This window comes from Papio anubis, chromosome 3 (genome assembly GCF_008728515.1).
Source record: "Papio anubis isolate 15944 chromosome 3, Panubis1.0, whole genome shotgun sequence".
In the NCBI taxonomy this organism is placed as follows: Eukaryota; Metazoa; Chordata; class Mammalia; order Primates; family Cercopithecidae; genus Papio; species Papio anubis.
Window position 1 is genome coordinate 98408092 of NC_044978.1, and position 18340 is coordinate 98426431.

The 18340-nt window shown below is 42.4% G+C and overlaps 1 protein-coding gene across 3 annotated transcripts in view; it reads left to right on the plus strand.

Moving 5' to 3' along the window:
* PDGFRA (platelet derived growth factor receptor alpha) overlaps positions 1-18340 on the plus strand; it is a 60779-nt gene that overhangs the window by 18381 nt on the left and 24058 nt on the right. For all 3 annotated transcript variants that reach the window (XM_003898883.4, XM_009207090.4, XM_017958815.3), the window contains exons 2-8: positions 5963-6023; positions 8305-8622; positions 10919-11179; positions 12207-12337; positions 14584-14755; positions 14847-15036; positions 17369-17484. In XM_003898883.4, coding sequence (XP_003898932.1) covers positions 5975-6023; positions 8305-8622; positions 10919-11179; positions 12207-12337; positions 14584-14755; positions 14847-15036; positions 17369-17484 — 1237 coding nt within the window. In that variant the 5' untranslated portion in view covers positions 5963-5974. The remainder of the gene's footprint in view (positions 1-5962; positions 6024-8304; positions 8623-10918; positions 11180-12206; positions 12338-14583; positions 14756-14846; positions 15037-17368; positions 17485-18340) is intronic.

The window sequence follows — 18340 nt, forward strand, 5'->3', positions numbered from 1 at the left end:
CACATTGCCTTTGGTTATAGAGTCATGCCCAATGGCTCTTTACTTCTGTTTTAAGGGCAGGAGATGGCACCCTGTTAAAGAGAAAGGATAGTAGCTGCAAAAGCATTTGTTTCTCTGTTTCTGTGACTGTTTATATTGGCTTATCTTTGAATGGTCTTTATAGCCACACCAGGCTGGAGGTAACAGGGTCATGGGAGTGGACTGCTGATGTGGGCTGAATCACAGTTCAGATCCATGTCTCCAGGAGGTAGGAAGTGCAGGGCAAGTCATATGGCTTCTGGGGCATCCGTCACTTTCTTAGTTAAGGAGAAGTTGAAGGAGCTGATCTAAAATATCTTGGGAGTCTGCAGAAAAAGTAGTGAAAACCAAAGCACTTTACATTAAACTCCGTACTTTAGTCCTTACAGTAATGCCACAGCGCAAGCAACCAGTCAGGCCTTACTAGTGCTTCCTAGAAGAAGAGACTGAGGTTCAGAGAGTTGGACAGAGTGTCAGATTTGGGATCAGTGGCTAGTCCAATGTGATTTCCATCCTTTCTTCTGAGAGAAAGCATAAGAAGGCCAAGAGGGTGGGGGAAAAGCACAAGTCACCTGCCTGAGAGTCAACAGGGCAGGGATCTCTTTCTCAGTTTGCTTCTCTAAGTTATGGCAAATGCTTTTTGAGCTGTGATTATTGAAGATGGGGGCTGAAGTTCAACACGTAGTTGGCGTGAGAGAAGTAATTATGATTGAAGAAAAGATTTAGATGAAATCCATTGTTCTTTCCTGTAAAGGGGTTGTTATCCCTGATTCTTTTTTTTTTTCTCTCTCTCTTTTTTCGATGGAGTCTTGCTCTGTCGCCCAGGCTGGAGTGCAGTGGTGTGATCATGGCTCACTGCAACCTCTGCCTCCTGGGTTCAAGTGATTCTCATGCCACAGCCTTTCCAGTAGCTGGGACTACAAGAGTGTGCCACCACGCCTGGCTAATGTTTGTATTTTTAGTAGAGACGGGGTTTCACCATGTTGGCCAGGCTGATCTTGAACTCCTGATCTCAAGTGATTCACCTACCTTGGCCTCCCAAAGTGCTGGAGTTACAGGAGTGAGCCATTGCACCTGACCTATTCTCACTGATTGTTATAGTGCCATGTTTCGCAGAATTTGTAGCTTCAATTACTTATATTTGTGCACCTGACTTTTAGGTGAGCTCCGGAATAGCAGTTACTAATTAAGAATGAGCATTTAGAGTAGAAAAAGTGGCAGGAACAGCAAGACTCACTCCCAGAGAGCCTCACACAGGTCTAATAGGTGAGGAAAGTCCCCATCTTTCCCATTTTTCTTCATTACCTCCCTGTGGGGCAAGCACTGCCATTATTCGTGAGTCAACTGTCTGAGTTATAGATAAGTAATGACATGAAATTTCACAGACAGGTCTAGATTTCTACCCAGGGAACCACCGTTATCAGAGAAGGGAGTTTGGAATCTTAAGCAGCAAACACATGTTGATTCTAAGTATTTGCCTCCCGATGGCTTGCTCAGAGGGCCTGTTTTCATTGCCCACTTTATATGTCAGTAAATAATCTTCCCTGGCAGTGGGTCCACCGTGTCTGGATGCACACAAGGAAATCTGGTGGGATCTGGCTGGGGAAAAACACTCCTCAGAAGTTTTGCAGGAAAAGCAGTGAGCCCTTCTTTTAAGCTTGAGAATGCTTTAAAGGTGCATCATTGGCAAGAGTTGCCAAAGAAATACGGGATCTAAATGTGATAAAACCCACGACATCAAGCTGGCTCTGGAGGTCTCCTTTGAAGTTTGCTGAGTGGATTGTCAGTGGGAGGCTGATATTTACATGTACAAACACACAAGCGTTACTGCTAATTGTGGTAAATCAGGCTGGCCAGCCTGGCTCTGGGGCTGCCACCGCAGCAGTGTGAAAGCCCTGCATCCCAGGCACATGCCAGGCTCCTCAGAAGTGATCAGCCAGCCAGCATTGTGTGAATTGCATTTGGGTTCACAGTACTATAATTGTGCTTCTCCTGCTATGAGGTGCAGAGAAGGAAAATGGGAGGGAGGGATGTCTAATTTGCCCTAGGAAGTTGTGGGGGAGGGACACGCACGGGGGCGGGACATGGCTAAAACACCGACCTTCCCTTGAGAGAGACCATATGGTGAAGTGGAGAGGACACAGCTTTTGCATCAGACAGGTCTTATATTAGAATTTTGGCTCTGACACCAGCTGTGTGACCTTGGGTCATTTGCAAAACCTCTCTGAGCCTCAACTGCCACTTCTTAAAATCAACTCTAAGTAACCACGGGGTTATTCTTCACAAACACAGCATGCACATGCAAACTTTGGCTTATTAAATAATGGTTTCTTTTTGTTCTATCTACTCCACCCCCCTTCCCATTAGAAGCTTGCTACCTTTCACTCTGTTTTCTTCCTCTTGTATTTTCCTGGTGGCATTCAATAAAGCGGGATTCTGATTCCTGCAATGTAGGCCACCTTAGAGCAAAATACACGATCAGGCACCACCAAATTAGGCTATTATGTACTGGATCCTGTCTAACCAAACCAAACCCAACTCAGGCTAAATACAGGAATACATGAAAACATTGAATTTCTCCCCTTTACTTTTTTTTTTTTTTTTTGAGACGGAGTCTCGCTGTGTCGCCCAGACTGGAGTGCAGTGGCGCCATCTCGGCTCACTGCAAGCTCCGCCTCCCGGGTTCATGCCATTCTCCTGCCTCAGCCTCCCGCCACCACGCCCAGCTAATTTTTTGTATTTTTAGTGGAGACAGGGTTTCACCGTGTTAGCCAGGATGGTCTCGAGCTCTTGACCTCGTGATCTGCCCGCCTCGGCCTCCTAAGTGCTGAGATTATAGGCGTGAGCCACCGCTCCTGGCCCTCCTTTTTTTTCAAAAAAAACCAAAAAAACAAAAAAACAACAGGAGGTTGAGGCAGGAGGATGGCGTGAACCTGGGAGGCAGAGCTTGCAGTGAGTCGAGATCCTGTCACTGCACTCCAACCTGGGTGACAGAGTGAGACTCTGTCTTAAAAAAAAAACCCAAAACAACAACAACAACAACAATAAACAGTTTATTCAGTAATTACGTATACGTATTTTAGCTTCCAAAGTCAGTGATGGAACAAACTGAGTCCCATTAGGCCCACTCCATTGCATGAGTTAGCATCAGAGGAGGTCAAACCAGAGTGACATCATCTTGAATATGGGCTAGGTGAGAAGAGGATGAGGCCTTCTGGGCTGCATTCCCAGGAGGTTAGGCATTCGTAGTCACAAGATGAGATAGGAGGTGGGTAGGAATGGTTTCACAAGATACAGGTCATAAAGACCAGGATGCAGGCTGGGTGTGGTGCCTTATGCCTATAATGCCAGTACTTTGGGAGGCCAAAGCAGGAGGATTGCTTAATCCTAGGAGTTCAAGAGCAGCCTGGGCAACATAGTGAGACCTTATCTCTACAAATAATTTTTATTTTTTGAAATGGAGTCTTGCTCTGTCACCCAGACTGGAGTGCATGTTGGCTCACTGCAACCTCCACTTCGTGGGTTCAAGCAATTCTCCTGTCTCAGCCTCCTGAGTAGCTGGAATTACAGGCGCACACCACCACACCCGGCTAATTTTTTTGTGTTTTTAGTAGAGATGGGGTTTCACCATGTTGGCCAGGCTGGTCTTGAACTCACCTCAGGTGATCTGCCTGCCTTGGCCTCCCAAAGTGCTGGGATTACAGGCATGAGCCACCATGCCCAGCCTCTACAAATAATTTTTTTTTTTTTTGAGATGGAGTCTCAGTCTGTCGCCCAGACTGGAGTGCAATGGCGCAATCTCCGCTCACTGCAGCCTCCACCTCCCTGGTTCAAGCGCTTTTCCTTACAAGTAATTTTTTAAAAATGAGCTGGGTGTGGTGGTTTCACAAGATACAGGTCATAAAGACCCCAGGATGTGGGCCAGGTGTGGTGGCTTATGCCTGTAATCCCAGTACTTTGGGAGGCCAAGGCAGGAGGATTGCTTAAGCCTAGGAGTTCAAGACCAGCCTGGATAACATAGTGAGACCTCATCTCTACAAATAATTTTTAAAAAATGAGCTGGGTGTGGTGGTGCAGGCCTGTAGTCCCAGCTCTTGGGCTGGACGTAGGGGTCAACTCAGGTGGGAGGATTGCTTGAGCCCAAGAGTTCAAGGATACAAATGAGCTATGATTGTGCCAGTACACTCCAGCCTGGACAACAGTGCAAGACCCTGTTTCATAAATAAATTAAAAAACCCCCAAAACCCAGGATGCAATGAAGAAGGAAGCCCAAACCCACCAAAACCAAGATGGCGATGAAGGTGACCTCTGGTCATCCTCACTACCCATTATATGCTAATTATAATGCATTAGCATGCTAAAAGATACCATCAGCACCACGACAGTTTGCAAATGTCATATCAATGACAGGAAGTTACCATATATGGTGGAAAAAGGAAGGAACCTTCATTTCTGGGAATTTCCTCCCTGTTTCTGGGAAAACTCATGAATAATGCACCCTTTGTTTAGCATAAAATCAAGAAATAACCATAAGTATATTCAGTTAAGCAGCTCATGTGGCTGCTCTGCCTATGGAGTAGCCACCCTTTTTGATTCCTTTACTTTCGTAATAAATTTGCTTGAATTCCTTCCTGGGTAAAGCCAAGAACCCATGTGGCCTCCCACGGTGATCTTCAATTTTGGGATTCACCCTGTGACTTTAGGAGCAACTTAGGGATCCAGTACATCCCAGGCCAAGACTAACGTGATGATTTTCGGGGGGTTATGTTAAAACTGGGGGCCCTGCGCAGGACCCTTATTGTGGCTTCTTCAGTCAAGAACTTACTGGCCCCAGCCCCTACAAGTTCATTCACAGTTCCTTCTCACTGACTTCACCAGTGACCACTACCAGTGACTTCAAAGGAGAAATGACGGGGGAGATAAAATAAAGTGAATGGGGAAGAGATAAAGAAGAGAGGTCTTTTCACGGTGTGCCAGAATAGTCCCTTACAGTGGTTTTACCGCAGGGCAGCATGGGCCCCCTTTTAATTTCTTTCTCTCTTTTAATTTTCTTTTCCCTTCCCTCCTTTCTTCTTTCCCACTTTTTGCCTTATTTGTGTCTTATGGATGGTCAATTTCCATCCTTTCTCTACTTCTTCATTCCCAGATTTGGCTGTAGAAAATTAGAAAGTTCTTGAACTTGGTTTGCACAGGTGCGTTTACCTTAACATGAAAATGAATGATCAGCCTCCTGTTAATTTTATCCTAGAGTCTACTGCATCCTTCCTACCCCCTGCACAGGAATTTAGTCACACTTATCTCTCCCACCTTCACTTTCTCTGTTCCTCCTCCTTTCATGCCTGTACCTGGTTTTCCATGCCCTGTGTAGCCTGGCTTGGGATCCAGCAGGTTCTCCGAGGGTTCCTGCGAGAACCCGGGCTGGGTGCCCAGGTCTGAGCCTGGTATGTGCCTCAGTATCACAAAGGCCTCCTGTAAATGACCTCCATTGTTGAAAGTTACAGAAATTCTAGGTCAAAATGGCACTTAAATATTAAGGTATTTACTCCCACCCAAGCAACTTTTCTAAAAGTTGTAGAGGGTGTTACCTCTTTATTAATCGAAACGTGAAAATCAGCTCTAGTTTGGAAGCTGAGAAAATATATATATATATGTATTTATTTCTTTGTTGTTCTAATTCTTGATATAAAGGTTTAAAGGACCATTGAAAGCTGCAGGCAATCACAGAAGGTTTTGGCTTCAGGCAGCTCCCGCCATGATCTTGGGGCTCCATTGATTCTTTCATCTTTCAGGCGTCTTACTGTTTGAACCTTGAATTTTAACCTGGGACATGTTTGACTAAAATGATGCTGTTAATATTTTCTATTGTGCAAAACACAAAGAGAACTAGGCTCCAGGATTATTTCTATTTGCTAATGCTGTTTCTGTTGACTTTTGACTTTTCTAGTTTCCCAGAGCTATGGGGACTTCCCATCCGGCGTTCCTGGTCTTAGGCTGTCTTCTCACAGGTACGGAGCCCAGTCCTCTCTGAGTTCCTTGTTTGGGTGTCTTGTTTTCTAAGCTTTGTGCTCCATGGGTTTATTACCAGTACTCCACATGCACCGTCCAAAAGAATGAAATGAAATAGAAAACTACAGGACGTTATCCAGAATGACCACAAACCTTCAGTTCCCTTTGCTGTATTGCACTTACTCCATTTCAAAAGGAATGCTCTCCAGTGGCAGTTTTAGTAATATATATAATGTTGGCATTGAAATGTTGTTAGTAATAATGTCTAAATTTACTTACTACTCTCTTCCTTTTCCTAGGACAAGGCTTCTATTAGAGCTAGATTAGATAAATTCAGGAATGGTCAACTGTGGGAGGTGGCACATCTGTTGTCCCAGCTCCTTGAGCAGCCAAGGTGGGAGGATCCCTTAAGGCAAGGAGTTCCAGGTTGCAGTGCACTGTGATTATGCCTGTGACTAGCCACCACACTCCAGCCTGGGCACCATAGCAAGACCTCATTTAAAAAAAAATGTTCAAAGAAAATAAATAATAGAAAATTCTTGCCCAAGAAATCATACCTGTCTTAAATCATAACTCTCCTGATGAAAGATGCTTACATTGCTTCCAAATCTCAGAGTCACCTTTACCTTCTCTAGGAATCAAATTGATAGATAAATAAATGTTTGGTTCTTGGAAAATCTTAAAAACTTTCCCACCAAAAGGATGCCATTGGGGTAATTCGTTGATGTATTGGACTTCCTTAGTTTTCCTCCAGATATTTATGCACTGCAGATGTTTGCCATGGAACCAGTGCTCTTCCATTCTGAGGAGTTAGCTCAGCCCGTTAGTGTCTTTGTCTTACTCATTTGGATATGGTAGAATTGAGCAAGACCAGAGATTTAACAGATGTAAGCTCCACTAAGTATACCCCATCTACAGAGTAACAGGTGATCCAGATGTGCTTACAAATCCTACCTTCACAAGCTTCAGGAATTATAGTGGTCATATATTGAAGTTGGGTGGGAGTCTCACATCAGGCTCCAAGGGAGATTACAAATCATTAATTAATAATTAAGTCAAAATATCTCTTCTATCAGTCTTGGGTTTCTTGTTTTCTAAGTTCTGTGCTCCATGGGTTTATTATCTGTGCTCTGCATACACAGTCCAAAAGAGTGAAAAGAAGTAGAAAACTACAGGACGTTATCCAGAATGACCACAAACCTTCAATTCCTTTGCTATATCACATTTACTCTATTTCAAAAGGAGTAAGTTCAGTTTCAGTCTAAATAAGCGAGACTGAAATTTGAGGTTCAAAGATGAACTGAGAGTTTTCACTCGGGTTTTACTTACCAATTGTGAATTAAAATCCATATCATCTGGCACCACTGCACTCCAGTCTGGGTGACAGAGCAAGACTCCATCTCATAAAAACAAATAAATATATAAACAAATAAATAAATCCACATCATCCTGCTTTGGCCCTGGAAGTCATGAGGGGGAGACAGCATGCCCAAGGGCTATAAAAAATGGAAAATGTGGAACTCTTGAGCACAGATGTGCTTTGTGTTTTGTTCAGTCCATATCCTTGCCTCTGTTCTCATTCCATGTGTTTTGTTTTGTTTTGTTTTGTTTTTTTGAGACAAGGTCTCTCGCTCTATTGCCCAGGCTGGAGTGCAGAGGCTCACTGCAGCCTCAATCTCCTGGGCTCCAGTGATCCTCTTACCTCAGCCTTTGGAGTAGCTGGGACTACAGGTGTGCACCAGCACACCTGGCTAATTTTTTTATTTTTTATTTTTTGTGGAGACCAGGTCTCACTATGTTGCCCAGGCTGGTCTCAAACTCCTGAACTCAAGCGATCCTCCCACTTCCACCTCCCAAAGTGCAGGGATTACAGACATGAGCCGCTGCACCCCAGCCTCATCTCATTTTAACTAAGGGAAACCTCTGCTGACTGTGAACCATAAAGAACCCATATGTGCCTGAGCCTGTGCCATCTTGGGATATTTTATGGTTACACCTAAGAGTCTGAAATATGGAATTGGAATCAGACATCCTCTGTCCATTTGAGTGTTTGGAGGAGTGAATCTAGTGGGGCTTGGTGGAGCTATCTGGAACATTTGCTGCTCTCAGCAGATGCGGTGGCTGTTATAATGGGGGACCTTTCATGGGCATCCAGGCTAACGGATTTTTGTGTAGAAATGGTCATTGTTCATCTAAGCTGCTACTGTTGCTTCTCTCAGTTCCCGGGATGAGACCGTCCTTTCTGGTTGCATCCTATTCAGAGCGTGTTTCCTTTTGCAGGGCTGAGCCTAATCCTCTGCCAGCTTTCGTTACCCTCTATCCTTCCAAATGAAAATGAAAAGGTTGTGCAGCTGAATTCATCCTTTTCTCTGAGATGCTTTGGGGAGAGTGAAGTGAGCTGGCAGTACCCCATGTCTGAAGAAGAGAACTCTGATGTGGAAATCAGAAATGAAGAAAACAACAGTGGCCTTTTTGTGACAGTCTTGGAAGTGAGCAGTGCCTCGGCGGCCCACACAGGGCTGTACACTTGCTATTACAACCACACTCAGACAGAAGAGAATGAGCTTGAAGGCAGGCACATTTACATCTATGTGCCAGGTGAGTGGGATGGGTCCCCAGGACCGAGCTTCTTCTCTTCCTGTCTTTCCTGTTAAATGTCCTAAGGTTTTAAACATATATATAAATAATTAATATTTATTGCAGGAAGTTTGAAAGATGTAAGCGAACACACAGAAATAAAAATCATTTGTAATATTATCAAGAAATATTCATTGTTAGCGTTTCAGAGCTGTATTAAGTTTGGAAAGTCATCTTTGTTATGACATGTCCTGTATTGGTACTGTATAAACAATCTGAAATATACTCATCTCTATTTAGTTCATTCAAGTTGCACACATACTCACAGTGTGTCCAGCACTGGGCTACGTGTTGAGTATACAAAAATTAATAGGTAAGCCTGGTCTTGGAGTTGCTGATAGTTCATTATAATATCTTCCAAATAAACACTCGATTTTTCAGATTCACTATCAATATACATTTATTCTGAGAGTTGGAAGGTATTTTCTTTTTCCTTTTAAAAAGTTATATATATATATTTTGAAACAGGGTCTCACTCTGTTGCCCAGGCTGGAATGCAGTGGCATGATCATGGCTTACTGCAACCTCAACTCCCCTGGTTCAAGCGATCCTCCCACTTCAGCCTCCCAAGTAGCTGGGATTACAGGCATGCACCACCACGCCTGGCTAATTTTTATATTAAAAAAATTTTTTTGTGTGTGTATTTTCATTTGAGACAGGGGTTTCACCATATTGACCAGGCTGGTCTTGAACTCCTGACCTTAAGTAATCTATCTGCTTCGGCCTCCCAAAATGCTGGGATTACAGGCGTGAGCCACTATGCCGAAATTTTTGTATTTTTTTTGTAGAGATAGGGTTTCACTGTGTGGCCCAGGCTGGTCTCGAACTCCTGGGCTCAAGTGAGCCCCACCCACCTCAGCCTTCCAAAGTTCTGGGGTTACAGGCGTGAGCCACTGGGCCCGGCCTACTCCTACATTTTAATTAAAAGGACAAAGGATTGAACACAAGTGGTGGCAATTTCAGTATGCAGTTGGGTAAATTAAAAAGGACTGTGGCTAGAATCCTTGGTTTTAGAACAAAACAGAAACCGCTTAGGATTCTTGCCATCCTTGCTGTTTTGGGATAGGTCGAGGAAGGGGGTTCTCACAGAAGTGTGTCTTCCTACCTTTCTGCCTTTTCTTTTTCAGTTTTTAATGGGCTCCTCTTCCTACCCTCTGTAACTATGGGTGTCCCCAGGGACCTAGACCCTCTTTACTTCTTTCATGATACTCTTATTCATATGAGCCTTCCTTCTTAACAATTAAGGAAAAAATAAACAACTTTGTTTTGAAAAGGGAAGACATTTAGAATGTCACCCCAACTTCATTCACACTTAGATTCCTTCAGGAAAATCCTCTAGGTGTGGAGGGATTTTCCCCTGCTGTGAAGAGAATGGTAGGATCGTGAATATGTTAAAGGCACACAAGTTCCTGAAGTTTTAATCCGTGTAAGATTGTCCAAAAATTCTTCTTGTTCCCTATCTTTTTCCAGCACAGACGCCATCCAAGTAGCCCCTGCATCGCTGTCTGACAGAGATCTTTTTATTTCACAATAATGGAGATTTAGGGGCCTTTTCTGCAGCTAATGTTTGAGACTCTTAGAACTTCTTACCACCGTAGCTTAAGTAGCTGTTTTTCTTTTGTAAAGGAAATTCTCAGGCTCCTTCTCCTTCTCCTTCTTTAAATTTTATGTATTTCTCAAAGGATTACTTTTTAACAAACACATTTCTGTGCTACTTTTCAATCGTACTGACTACAGGTGATAAGAGTTTTTTGAAAGTATTTCATAATAAAACTAGAAATATTTTTTCCTGTTTTGAACAGAGTTGGACTCTATTAAATATTTTATTGTTCATTTTTGTTTTTAGTTGTTTAAATTTTGATTTAGATTCCTGGTTAGTATTTATTTATTTATTTGTAGAGACAGGGTCTCTCTATGTTGCCCAGCCTGGTCTCAAACTCCTGAACACAAGCAACCCTCCCACCTTGGCTTCCCAAAGTGCTGGGATTAAAGGCATGAGCCACAACTCTTATCCAGTATTAATATTTATCATCAGTATTATTCCATCAGGAGACAGGCAATTTGATATTATTCACACTTAAAAATCACTTTGTAGCTGTCATGATAACTAATGCCAGTGGGGCAATTCTTCTGGATATATGTGTAAAGGTGAACTTCATACCTAATATCAATACTGCCAGTGGGATAGTGTTTCTGGATTTATGTGTAAAGGTGAAATTAATGTCTAATGGAGTCTTCATTCTTTTTTAAACCACAGACCCAGATGTAGCCTTTGTACCTCTAGGAATGACGGATTATTTAGTCATCGTGGAGGACGATGATTCTGCCATCATACCTTGTCGCACAACTGATCCTGAGACTCCTGTAACTTTACACAACAGTGAGGGGGTGGTACCTGCCTCCTACAACAGCAGACAGGGCTTTAATGGGACCTTCACTGTAGGGCCCTATATCTGTGAGGCCACCGTCAAAGGAAAGAAGTTCCAGACCATCCCATTTAACGTTTATGCTTTAAAAGGTACTCGTATCATCTCCTTCCTTCTTTAAATAAGAGTAACAGGCATAATCATCAGGTGCATGTATGATTTTTTTTTTTTAAATCATCATCACTGGTGATCCTAAATTCTGATTTGGGGATTTAGGACCCCAGCTAATACAGTGTCAGGGTGACCTCTATGGCTATAATAATAAGCTTAAAATTACTAAAGGCTAAAGCTTGATTACTCATGCAAGATTTCATGTTTCATCAGTTGACTTCAAAATACTGTAAGGAATTCTTTTCTTACATAAGCCTCTTACTTTCATTCACATTCCTGACTACGGAGGCCCTAAAACAAGCATACACCGCGGGGGTTAGATTCCTAGATTAATTTAGTAACTTAAGGAAAATGATTTCAATTCTGAAGAAAGTAGTTGTAGACTTCAGCCCTTTGATGTCCACAGTTAGTACGCTTGGGGAAGTATAATACATGCTGAGGTCAACAGATATTTCCTGACCACTATTCTATGTGGAGGAATGGGTAGCAGCAAGAGTACACTGTTTTAAAATCAGAGCACAGCTAATTTTGTGCCAGGCACTGTGCTGGGTTCTGGGAAAGTACTGAGAATAACTGAGGAGCAGAGTGGAAGAGAAGAAGAGAAGAAAAAATTGGATAGAAACAAAGTGTCTAGAGCAGTGTGGATCATCAAAGGTTGGTTGATTAAATGAATAAGTATGTCAGTCAAGGTGATTGTAGACGAGTATAACCATAACTAACGCGCTGCTGAGGAATGCGGTGTTCTGTTTGATTGGAATTTATTTTTATTGTTATTATTTTATAATTCTGTATTATAACTATACACCTAATTGTTGTACACCATCTCAAAATCAAGCCTTGTGAGATTTTCTAAATTTTATCTTGATCAGGGCTTTTATTCATAATTGGTTCACAAATTATTTTTCAGGGTTTTCTTAAAAAAACAAAAAACAACACCAGCACCCAAACTTTATAAGATCCTTACTATCCTATGGATTTTTAGGCCCTTGTATTTGTTCTTTTTTATAGCAACATCAGAGCTGGATCTAGAAATGGAAGCTCTTAAAACCGTGTATAAGTCAGGGGAAACGATTGTGGTCACCTGTGCTGTTTTTAACAATGAGGTGGTTGACCTTCAGTGGACTTACCCTGGAGAAGTGGTAGGTACCCTCAAAATGTGCAATGGCTTGGAGCAGAGCAGCAGGGCTCAGAAGCCCTGCATTTGTGCTGGGTCTGTCACTGATGGGCACATCACTGAGTTTCTCTAGACCTTAGCTTCCCACCTCTATGATGAACACATTTGATTAAAAAGCCTTTAGGGCTCCTTGATCAATGGGCGAGTTTGAAACGACAGTTGCTGGACCAGGGCCTTCAGAATACATAAAGAGTGTGCACTAAGCCTTCTTTCTCAGAAGTCAGACAGAAATAGGAAGGTTCTCTGGCTACAAAATATCAACCAAAAAATTAGAAGAGCAAAAAAACCGCTGGATTTTACTATTGCAGAGAGTCATTAATTATCATTGTCTTGGCTTCTGTGCTCCTGACGGTTGATTCATCGGATAGTGTTTATTGCCTGCACTCCTTCCTCTTCTGCCTTGTTGACACTGAGGAGAGTGTGTCTTCCTGTTCCACCTCCTATGTGCCTGACCTTTGCATGGCTCACGTTCAGTGAACAGTCACTATGTAATCATTCAACAAAGGTTTAATGATGTTTTACTCAATCTCAAGCACCGTACCAGAAGCTGGTCCAATATTGCCGGATGAAGGGAGGAGGGGAGATGGAAGTGGGGAAAGGGAGCCACCATGCTGCCTCTTGGTCACTGGAGATTTACACAGAGTCTCAGTCATTCGAATGCATTGTCACTAAGTAAGAGAGGCATGTGTAAGAGGCTATGAATGCCCAAATGCAGGAATGACTAACATTCTTATGGAGAACAAAAACCAGATATATATATTTCTTCCCTCTTCTCCTGACTTGTAAATTTCTGCTCCCTGTTCTTTTAGGCATTTGACAGCTTTCTGTCCTTCTAGCCATTGATCTCCCTCCTTATATACATTTCTCTCTCCCATGCATTTGCCACTGCTTTTCATTCGTCCTGGAGCATCTGATTGGAAGGTGGGCATTTTCACTGTTGCCTCATAAACTTCACACGGTGAAGGGACATTTACAGTCCAACAAATGTACATCTTCCCTGAAATATGGAGTGATTTGGTTCTTCTGTTCACACTTGATTGCCATTAATCCCTAACACATAAACACTGCTTTTTATTTATAGGATACAGTATTTTTTTCCCAAACCAAAGTACATGCTATTTGGCTTACAAATATATAATCAAAGTATTGTTTCATACAATATGGTTTTTTCTGATTGTAAAAGTAATGCAGGTTTAATGCAGAAACTTTGTAAAATATGGAGAGACAAAGGAAAGGCTACTTCCCAGAGCGTCGCTGTTTATATTTTAGGGAGATAAAACTTTTATTTTTTATTTGTCTTTCTTTCGTTTTTTTTTCTTCTTCTTCTCCTTTTTTTTTTTTTTTTGTAGAGATGAGGGTCTCACTACATTGCCAAGGCTGGTCTCGAATTCCTGGACTTAAGTGATCCTCCTACCTTGGCCTTTCAAAGTGTTGGGATTACACATGTGAGCCTCTGAGATTGACTGAGATAAAGTTTTTAAATATTTCTTATCCATAGATAAACATTGAATAATTAATAGGTGTTATTCTTTAAACAGTAGTTTGTTACATTCTTTATCCTTCAGCAGTATAGCACAAACACCTTATATGTGTCATTAACTATCCTTTTAAAAAATTGGCTGGGTGTGGTAGCTCATGCCTGTAATCCCAATACTTTGGGAGGCCGAGGCAGGAGGGTCACTTGAGGCCAGGAGTTTGAGATCAGCCTGGGCAATGTATCGAGACTCCGTCTCTACAAAAATGTTTTAAAAATTAGCCAGGCGTGGTGGCATGAGCCTGTAGCCTCAGCTACTCTGGAGACCAAGGTAGGAGGATCGCTTGAGCTCAGGAGGTTGAGGCTTCAGTGAGCCATGATTGTGCCACTGCACTCCAGCCTGGGCAGCAGAGCGAGATTCTGTCTCTAGAAAAATTAAAAACAAAATAAAAAATCTCATGATTTTCTAAGCAGCTAGCTTTTTTTCTTTAGGTTTTATCTTTTAGAGCAGTTTTAGGTTTACAGCAAAATTGAGTGAGAGGTACAGAGATTTCCCATGTGTTTCCTGCTCCCACACATGCATAGCCTCCCCGCTTGTCAACATCCCTGCCATCCATTTGCTACAACTGATGAACCTCCATTGACACATCGTATCACCCAGAGTCCATAGTCTACCTTAGAGTTCACTCCTAGGAGCGAGCTTTTTAAAAGTCGGTTTTCTTCCCCTTTTGCTGTAGAAAGGCAAAGGCATCACAATGCTGGAAGAAATCAAAGTCCCATCCATCAAATTGGTGTACACTTTGACGGTCCCCGAGGCCACGGTGAAAGACAGTGGAGATTACGAATGTGCTGCCCGCCAGGCTACCAGGGAGGTCAAAGAAATGAAGAGAGTCACTATTTCTGTCCATGGTACATTCCGCTTTCTAAAATGTCAGTCGTCCATGCTGCTCGGGATCCATATGTGGTAATCTTTATTTAATGGAAACTCTTCCCTGTACAGAGAAAGGGTTCATTGAAATCAAACCCACCTTTAGCCAGTTGGAAGCTGTCAACCTGCATGAAGTCAAACATTTTGTCGTAGAGGTGCAGGCCTACCCACCTCCCAGGATATCCTGGCTGAAAAACAATCTGACTCTGATTGAAAACCTCACGGAGATCACCACTGATGTGGAAAAGATTCAGGAAATAAGGTAAAGTATGCCTTTTTTTAGTGTGTATACTGCCCAAGTATGCCTTTTTTTAGTGTGCATCAGAGGTGGACTGAGGTTTGTGTGTGTCTTACAACCCAGACCCAAAGTCATTCTAGAAAATGTAGCAATCTGAGTTCAGAGATGCTTGAAATCACATCCCTCTAATGATAACATTGCAGTATGGTATTAGTATGCTGGTAAGTATGTAATGAGAAGATGGGAAGAAAGAACTAAAAGCTCTGGCTCCTGGGGAAAGACAGGTCACTGTATTCAGCTAGGGTGGAAGAAAGGAAGTAAAATTGGACTCACCAGGATTGAATAGATTGAATACATTCCCTGATGTTCATCATCCATATTGCAAGTAGACATGTATGGTGATTACACCCATGAGGTAGTTATCACATCACCTTACGTGAAAGTTAACATCATAGGCTTAATCTGGAACCCATTTGCCCTAACTGAGGACTCCACAGGAAAGAAGAGTAGAGCCTGGCTGACTTTAGTCAGGAAAGAGATGTGCAGTGAATCACTTGGATCCCTGCCTTTTAATCACAATGGTCGATTGCTCTCATCTCTTAACTGGTGGTGGTGATTTGAGTGAGTCACCCTCAGCCACAGTTTCCTGATCTACAATGTAGGGTAAACAATACCTTATGTCCTTCGAGGCAAGGAATTGGATCAGATGATATCATGGGGCTTCTTGAGGTTTTAAGCTGTGATTAGAACCCAAGAGTCAGAAGGTACATCTTGCAGCACCCAGCTAACCAGCCCTATACTTTTGTCAGAAATCATCTCAGAAAGACAAAGTCAGTCCTCTATTTCAAGCCTTCAGGAGGAGGAAGAACAGAGCCTTTCTCATCAGTTCAGTTCACCTCATGATTTGCTTTCTTCTTTCTGAACTAAATTCCACGTGTAATTGAGAAGCAGTCTGAGAAAATGGAATTTTACAACCTCTATAGAATAGTAAAGGAAAAATGAAGTGGGGTACTGAATCTGGTAGGCTTTCTGTTGACACAAAATGAAGGTGCACAACAAGGAGGGCAGCTTTCCATAAGGAACTTCCATGAGGCTGTGCAGCCAGAGAGGAGTAGGGTAACACTGGTACAGCTAACACCTCCAACACATGTGTGAGCATTGTCTGCAAGCCATAATCCACAGCAATGGCAGGACAGGCTTGCCAACTGAGTGGTTCTGGAAAGCTGCGTTTTCCTTTCAGTGATTCAAGGATCCTTCAGTGTGTATTTTTTAGTTCCTATTATGAACCAGTGAATATAAAGATGAACATGGTAGGTGGGGGATCTGGCTTCCTGGAGCTTAAAACTAGTGGACCCACTGGTTTTCTTGGCTGAAGAAGTGTAGACAACAAACAGCAGAGGATAATTTGGTAATCAGCATCCCAGTGTGCCCTAGGGGACTCTCTAAGGAAATCCAGTCCTGGAACACGCCCAGTATGGTTCAGCCTGCTCTCTTCATAGGTCTGAGTGCCCCAGCATTTGCAAAGTGTTTTGCAGCCTATGAAATCCTTTCACACATACAATCTCCTTTAATTAACTCTCACAACGACTCTGTGCTATATGTACAATTATCACGTTTTACACACAAGGAAACTGAGGCATGGAGAATTGTCATCACACCCAGCCTATAACTTTTTTTTTAAATAGGTGATAGAATCCCATGCTTGAAAAATAATCAAACATAAAGAGAGTGCATTGTAAGAAGCCTTACTGTACTCCTGTCCCCAACTGCCCAATTCTCCCCTCCTTCCCACAGGGAAACACCTTTATTAGTTTAATTAGGTTCTTAGGAAACCTTCCAGAGTTTCTTTAAGCAAAATACAAGCAAGTAGGAATGTCATATCCTGTGGACCTCTCCATACCAATATGTAGAAAGTGTCCTTATTCTGTCCTCCAATGGTATTCCATTGTTTTACTGAACCACCTAAATGATGGATATTTAGGGGAAGCAAATATTTTTTTTAAAAAGGTAAAAATCAAAGGGTTTGTTTTGTTTTGTTTTGTTTTTTTAAAGAAAAGCTGGTAGGCTGTGTTTATTCTTTCAGAAGTCAGACCCTGGCTGAACTGATAGCTCTTGGAGATGACCACTGCTCATCTCTGAATGTCTGATTTTCTCTTGTAAGAATTGTGTGTATGATCCAGACCTTCAGTACGTGCACTGAATATTGAGAATTCCAGAAGAGATGATATGGACAAGGAAAAAAAGATGACTTTAGTTTTTACAGTAAAAATAAAACTTAAATTGAATAGTACAATTGCTTAAACAATTGGAACTTACTTAGCTACTGCTTGTTGAAACAAAATCCTTTTTTTAAAAGGTATCGAAGCAAATTAAAGCTTATCCGTGCTAAGGAAGAAGACAGTGGCCATTATACTATTGTAGCTCAAAATGAAGATGATGTGAAGAGCTATACTTTTGAACTGTTAACTCAAGGTATGTAAAGGGAATATAAAGATAATGCTAGCTCTGTAGATGAGTGTCTTCCAAGGAAAGCCTAGCACCTTCCTCCTGGGTCATGGAAGAAAAGCAACACTTAGGGGAGAAGCAGTGTCTGCAGATGTCACATATTAGGGATACCTCTGCTGGACTTAGGAATTCAGGTATTTCTTGGAGGTTCTGGGTTACTCTAGAGTTGGCGGGGAATCCCTAGGCTCCACTAGCTTTTTTTATTTTTGTAGAGATGGGCTCTTGCCATGTTGCTCAGGCTGGTCTCCTGAGTTCAAGCTGTCTTCCCACCTTGGCCTCTTAAAGTACTGGGATTACAGGTGTGAGCCACTGCACCTGGCCTCCACCAGCTTGCTTAGCACCTGCTTCTCAATCTGAGAAGAGAGAAGTGATACTTTTTGGTCCGGATGATCTTAGATTGTTCTGGAGAGTTTTGCTACAAGTTTTCCTTATAGACATTGTACACCAGTCCCTACTAGAATGGAGTGCCCAAGTCTGTTTACATTCAGGCTCAGCACCTATCCCCAGTCCCAGCCATGTGCCAGGTGCCGTCTGAGGTGCATTCATGTGATCCTCACAGTAAAACCTGTGATACAAGCATCACCGTATACCTAATTTATTTGACCACAGATTTAGGAACGAATCTTTAAAACCTAATAACATACCACAGATGCATTTTGGTAAATGCTGCTTTAGATTATACTTTAGCCGAATCCATTAGTTGAATCCTAAGCTATAATATAATTTTAAGAACTTCCTTGCCTTTCAAGCCAAATAACCAAGGGACTTTCTCCCTCCCTCCCTCTTTCCCTCCCTCCCTCCCTCCCTCTCTTCCTTCCTTCCT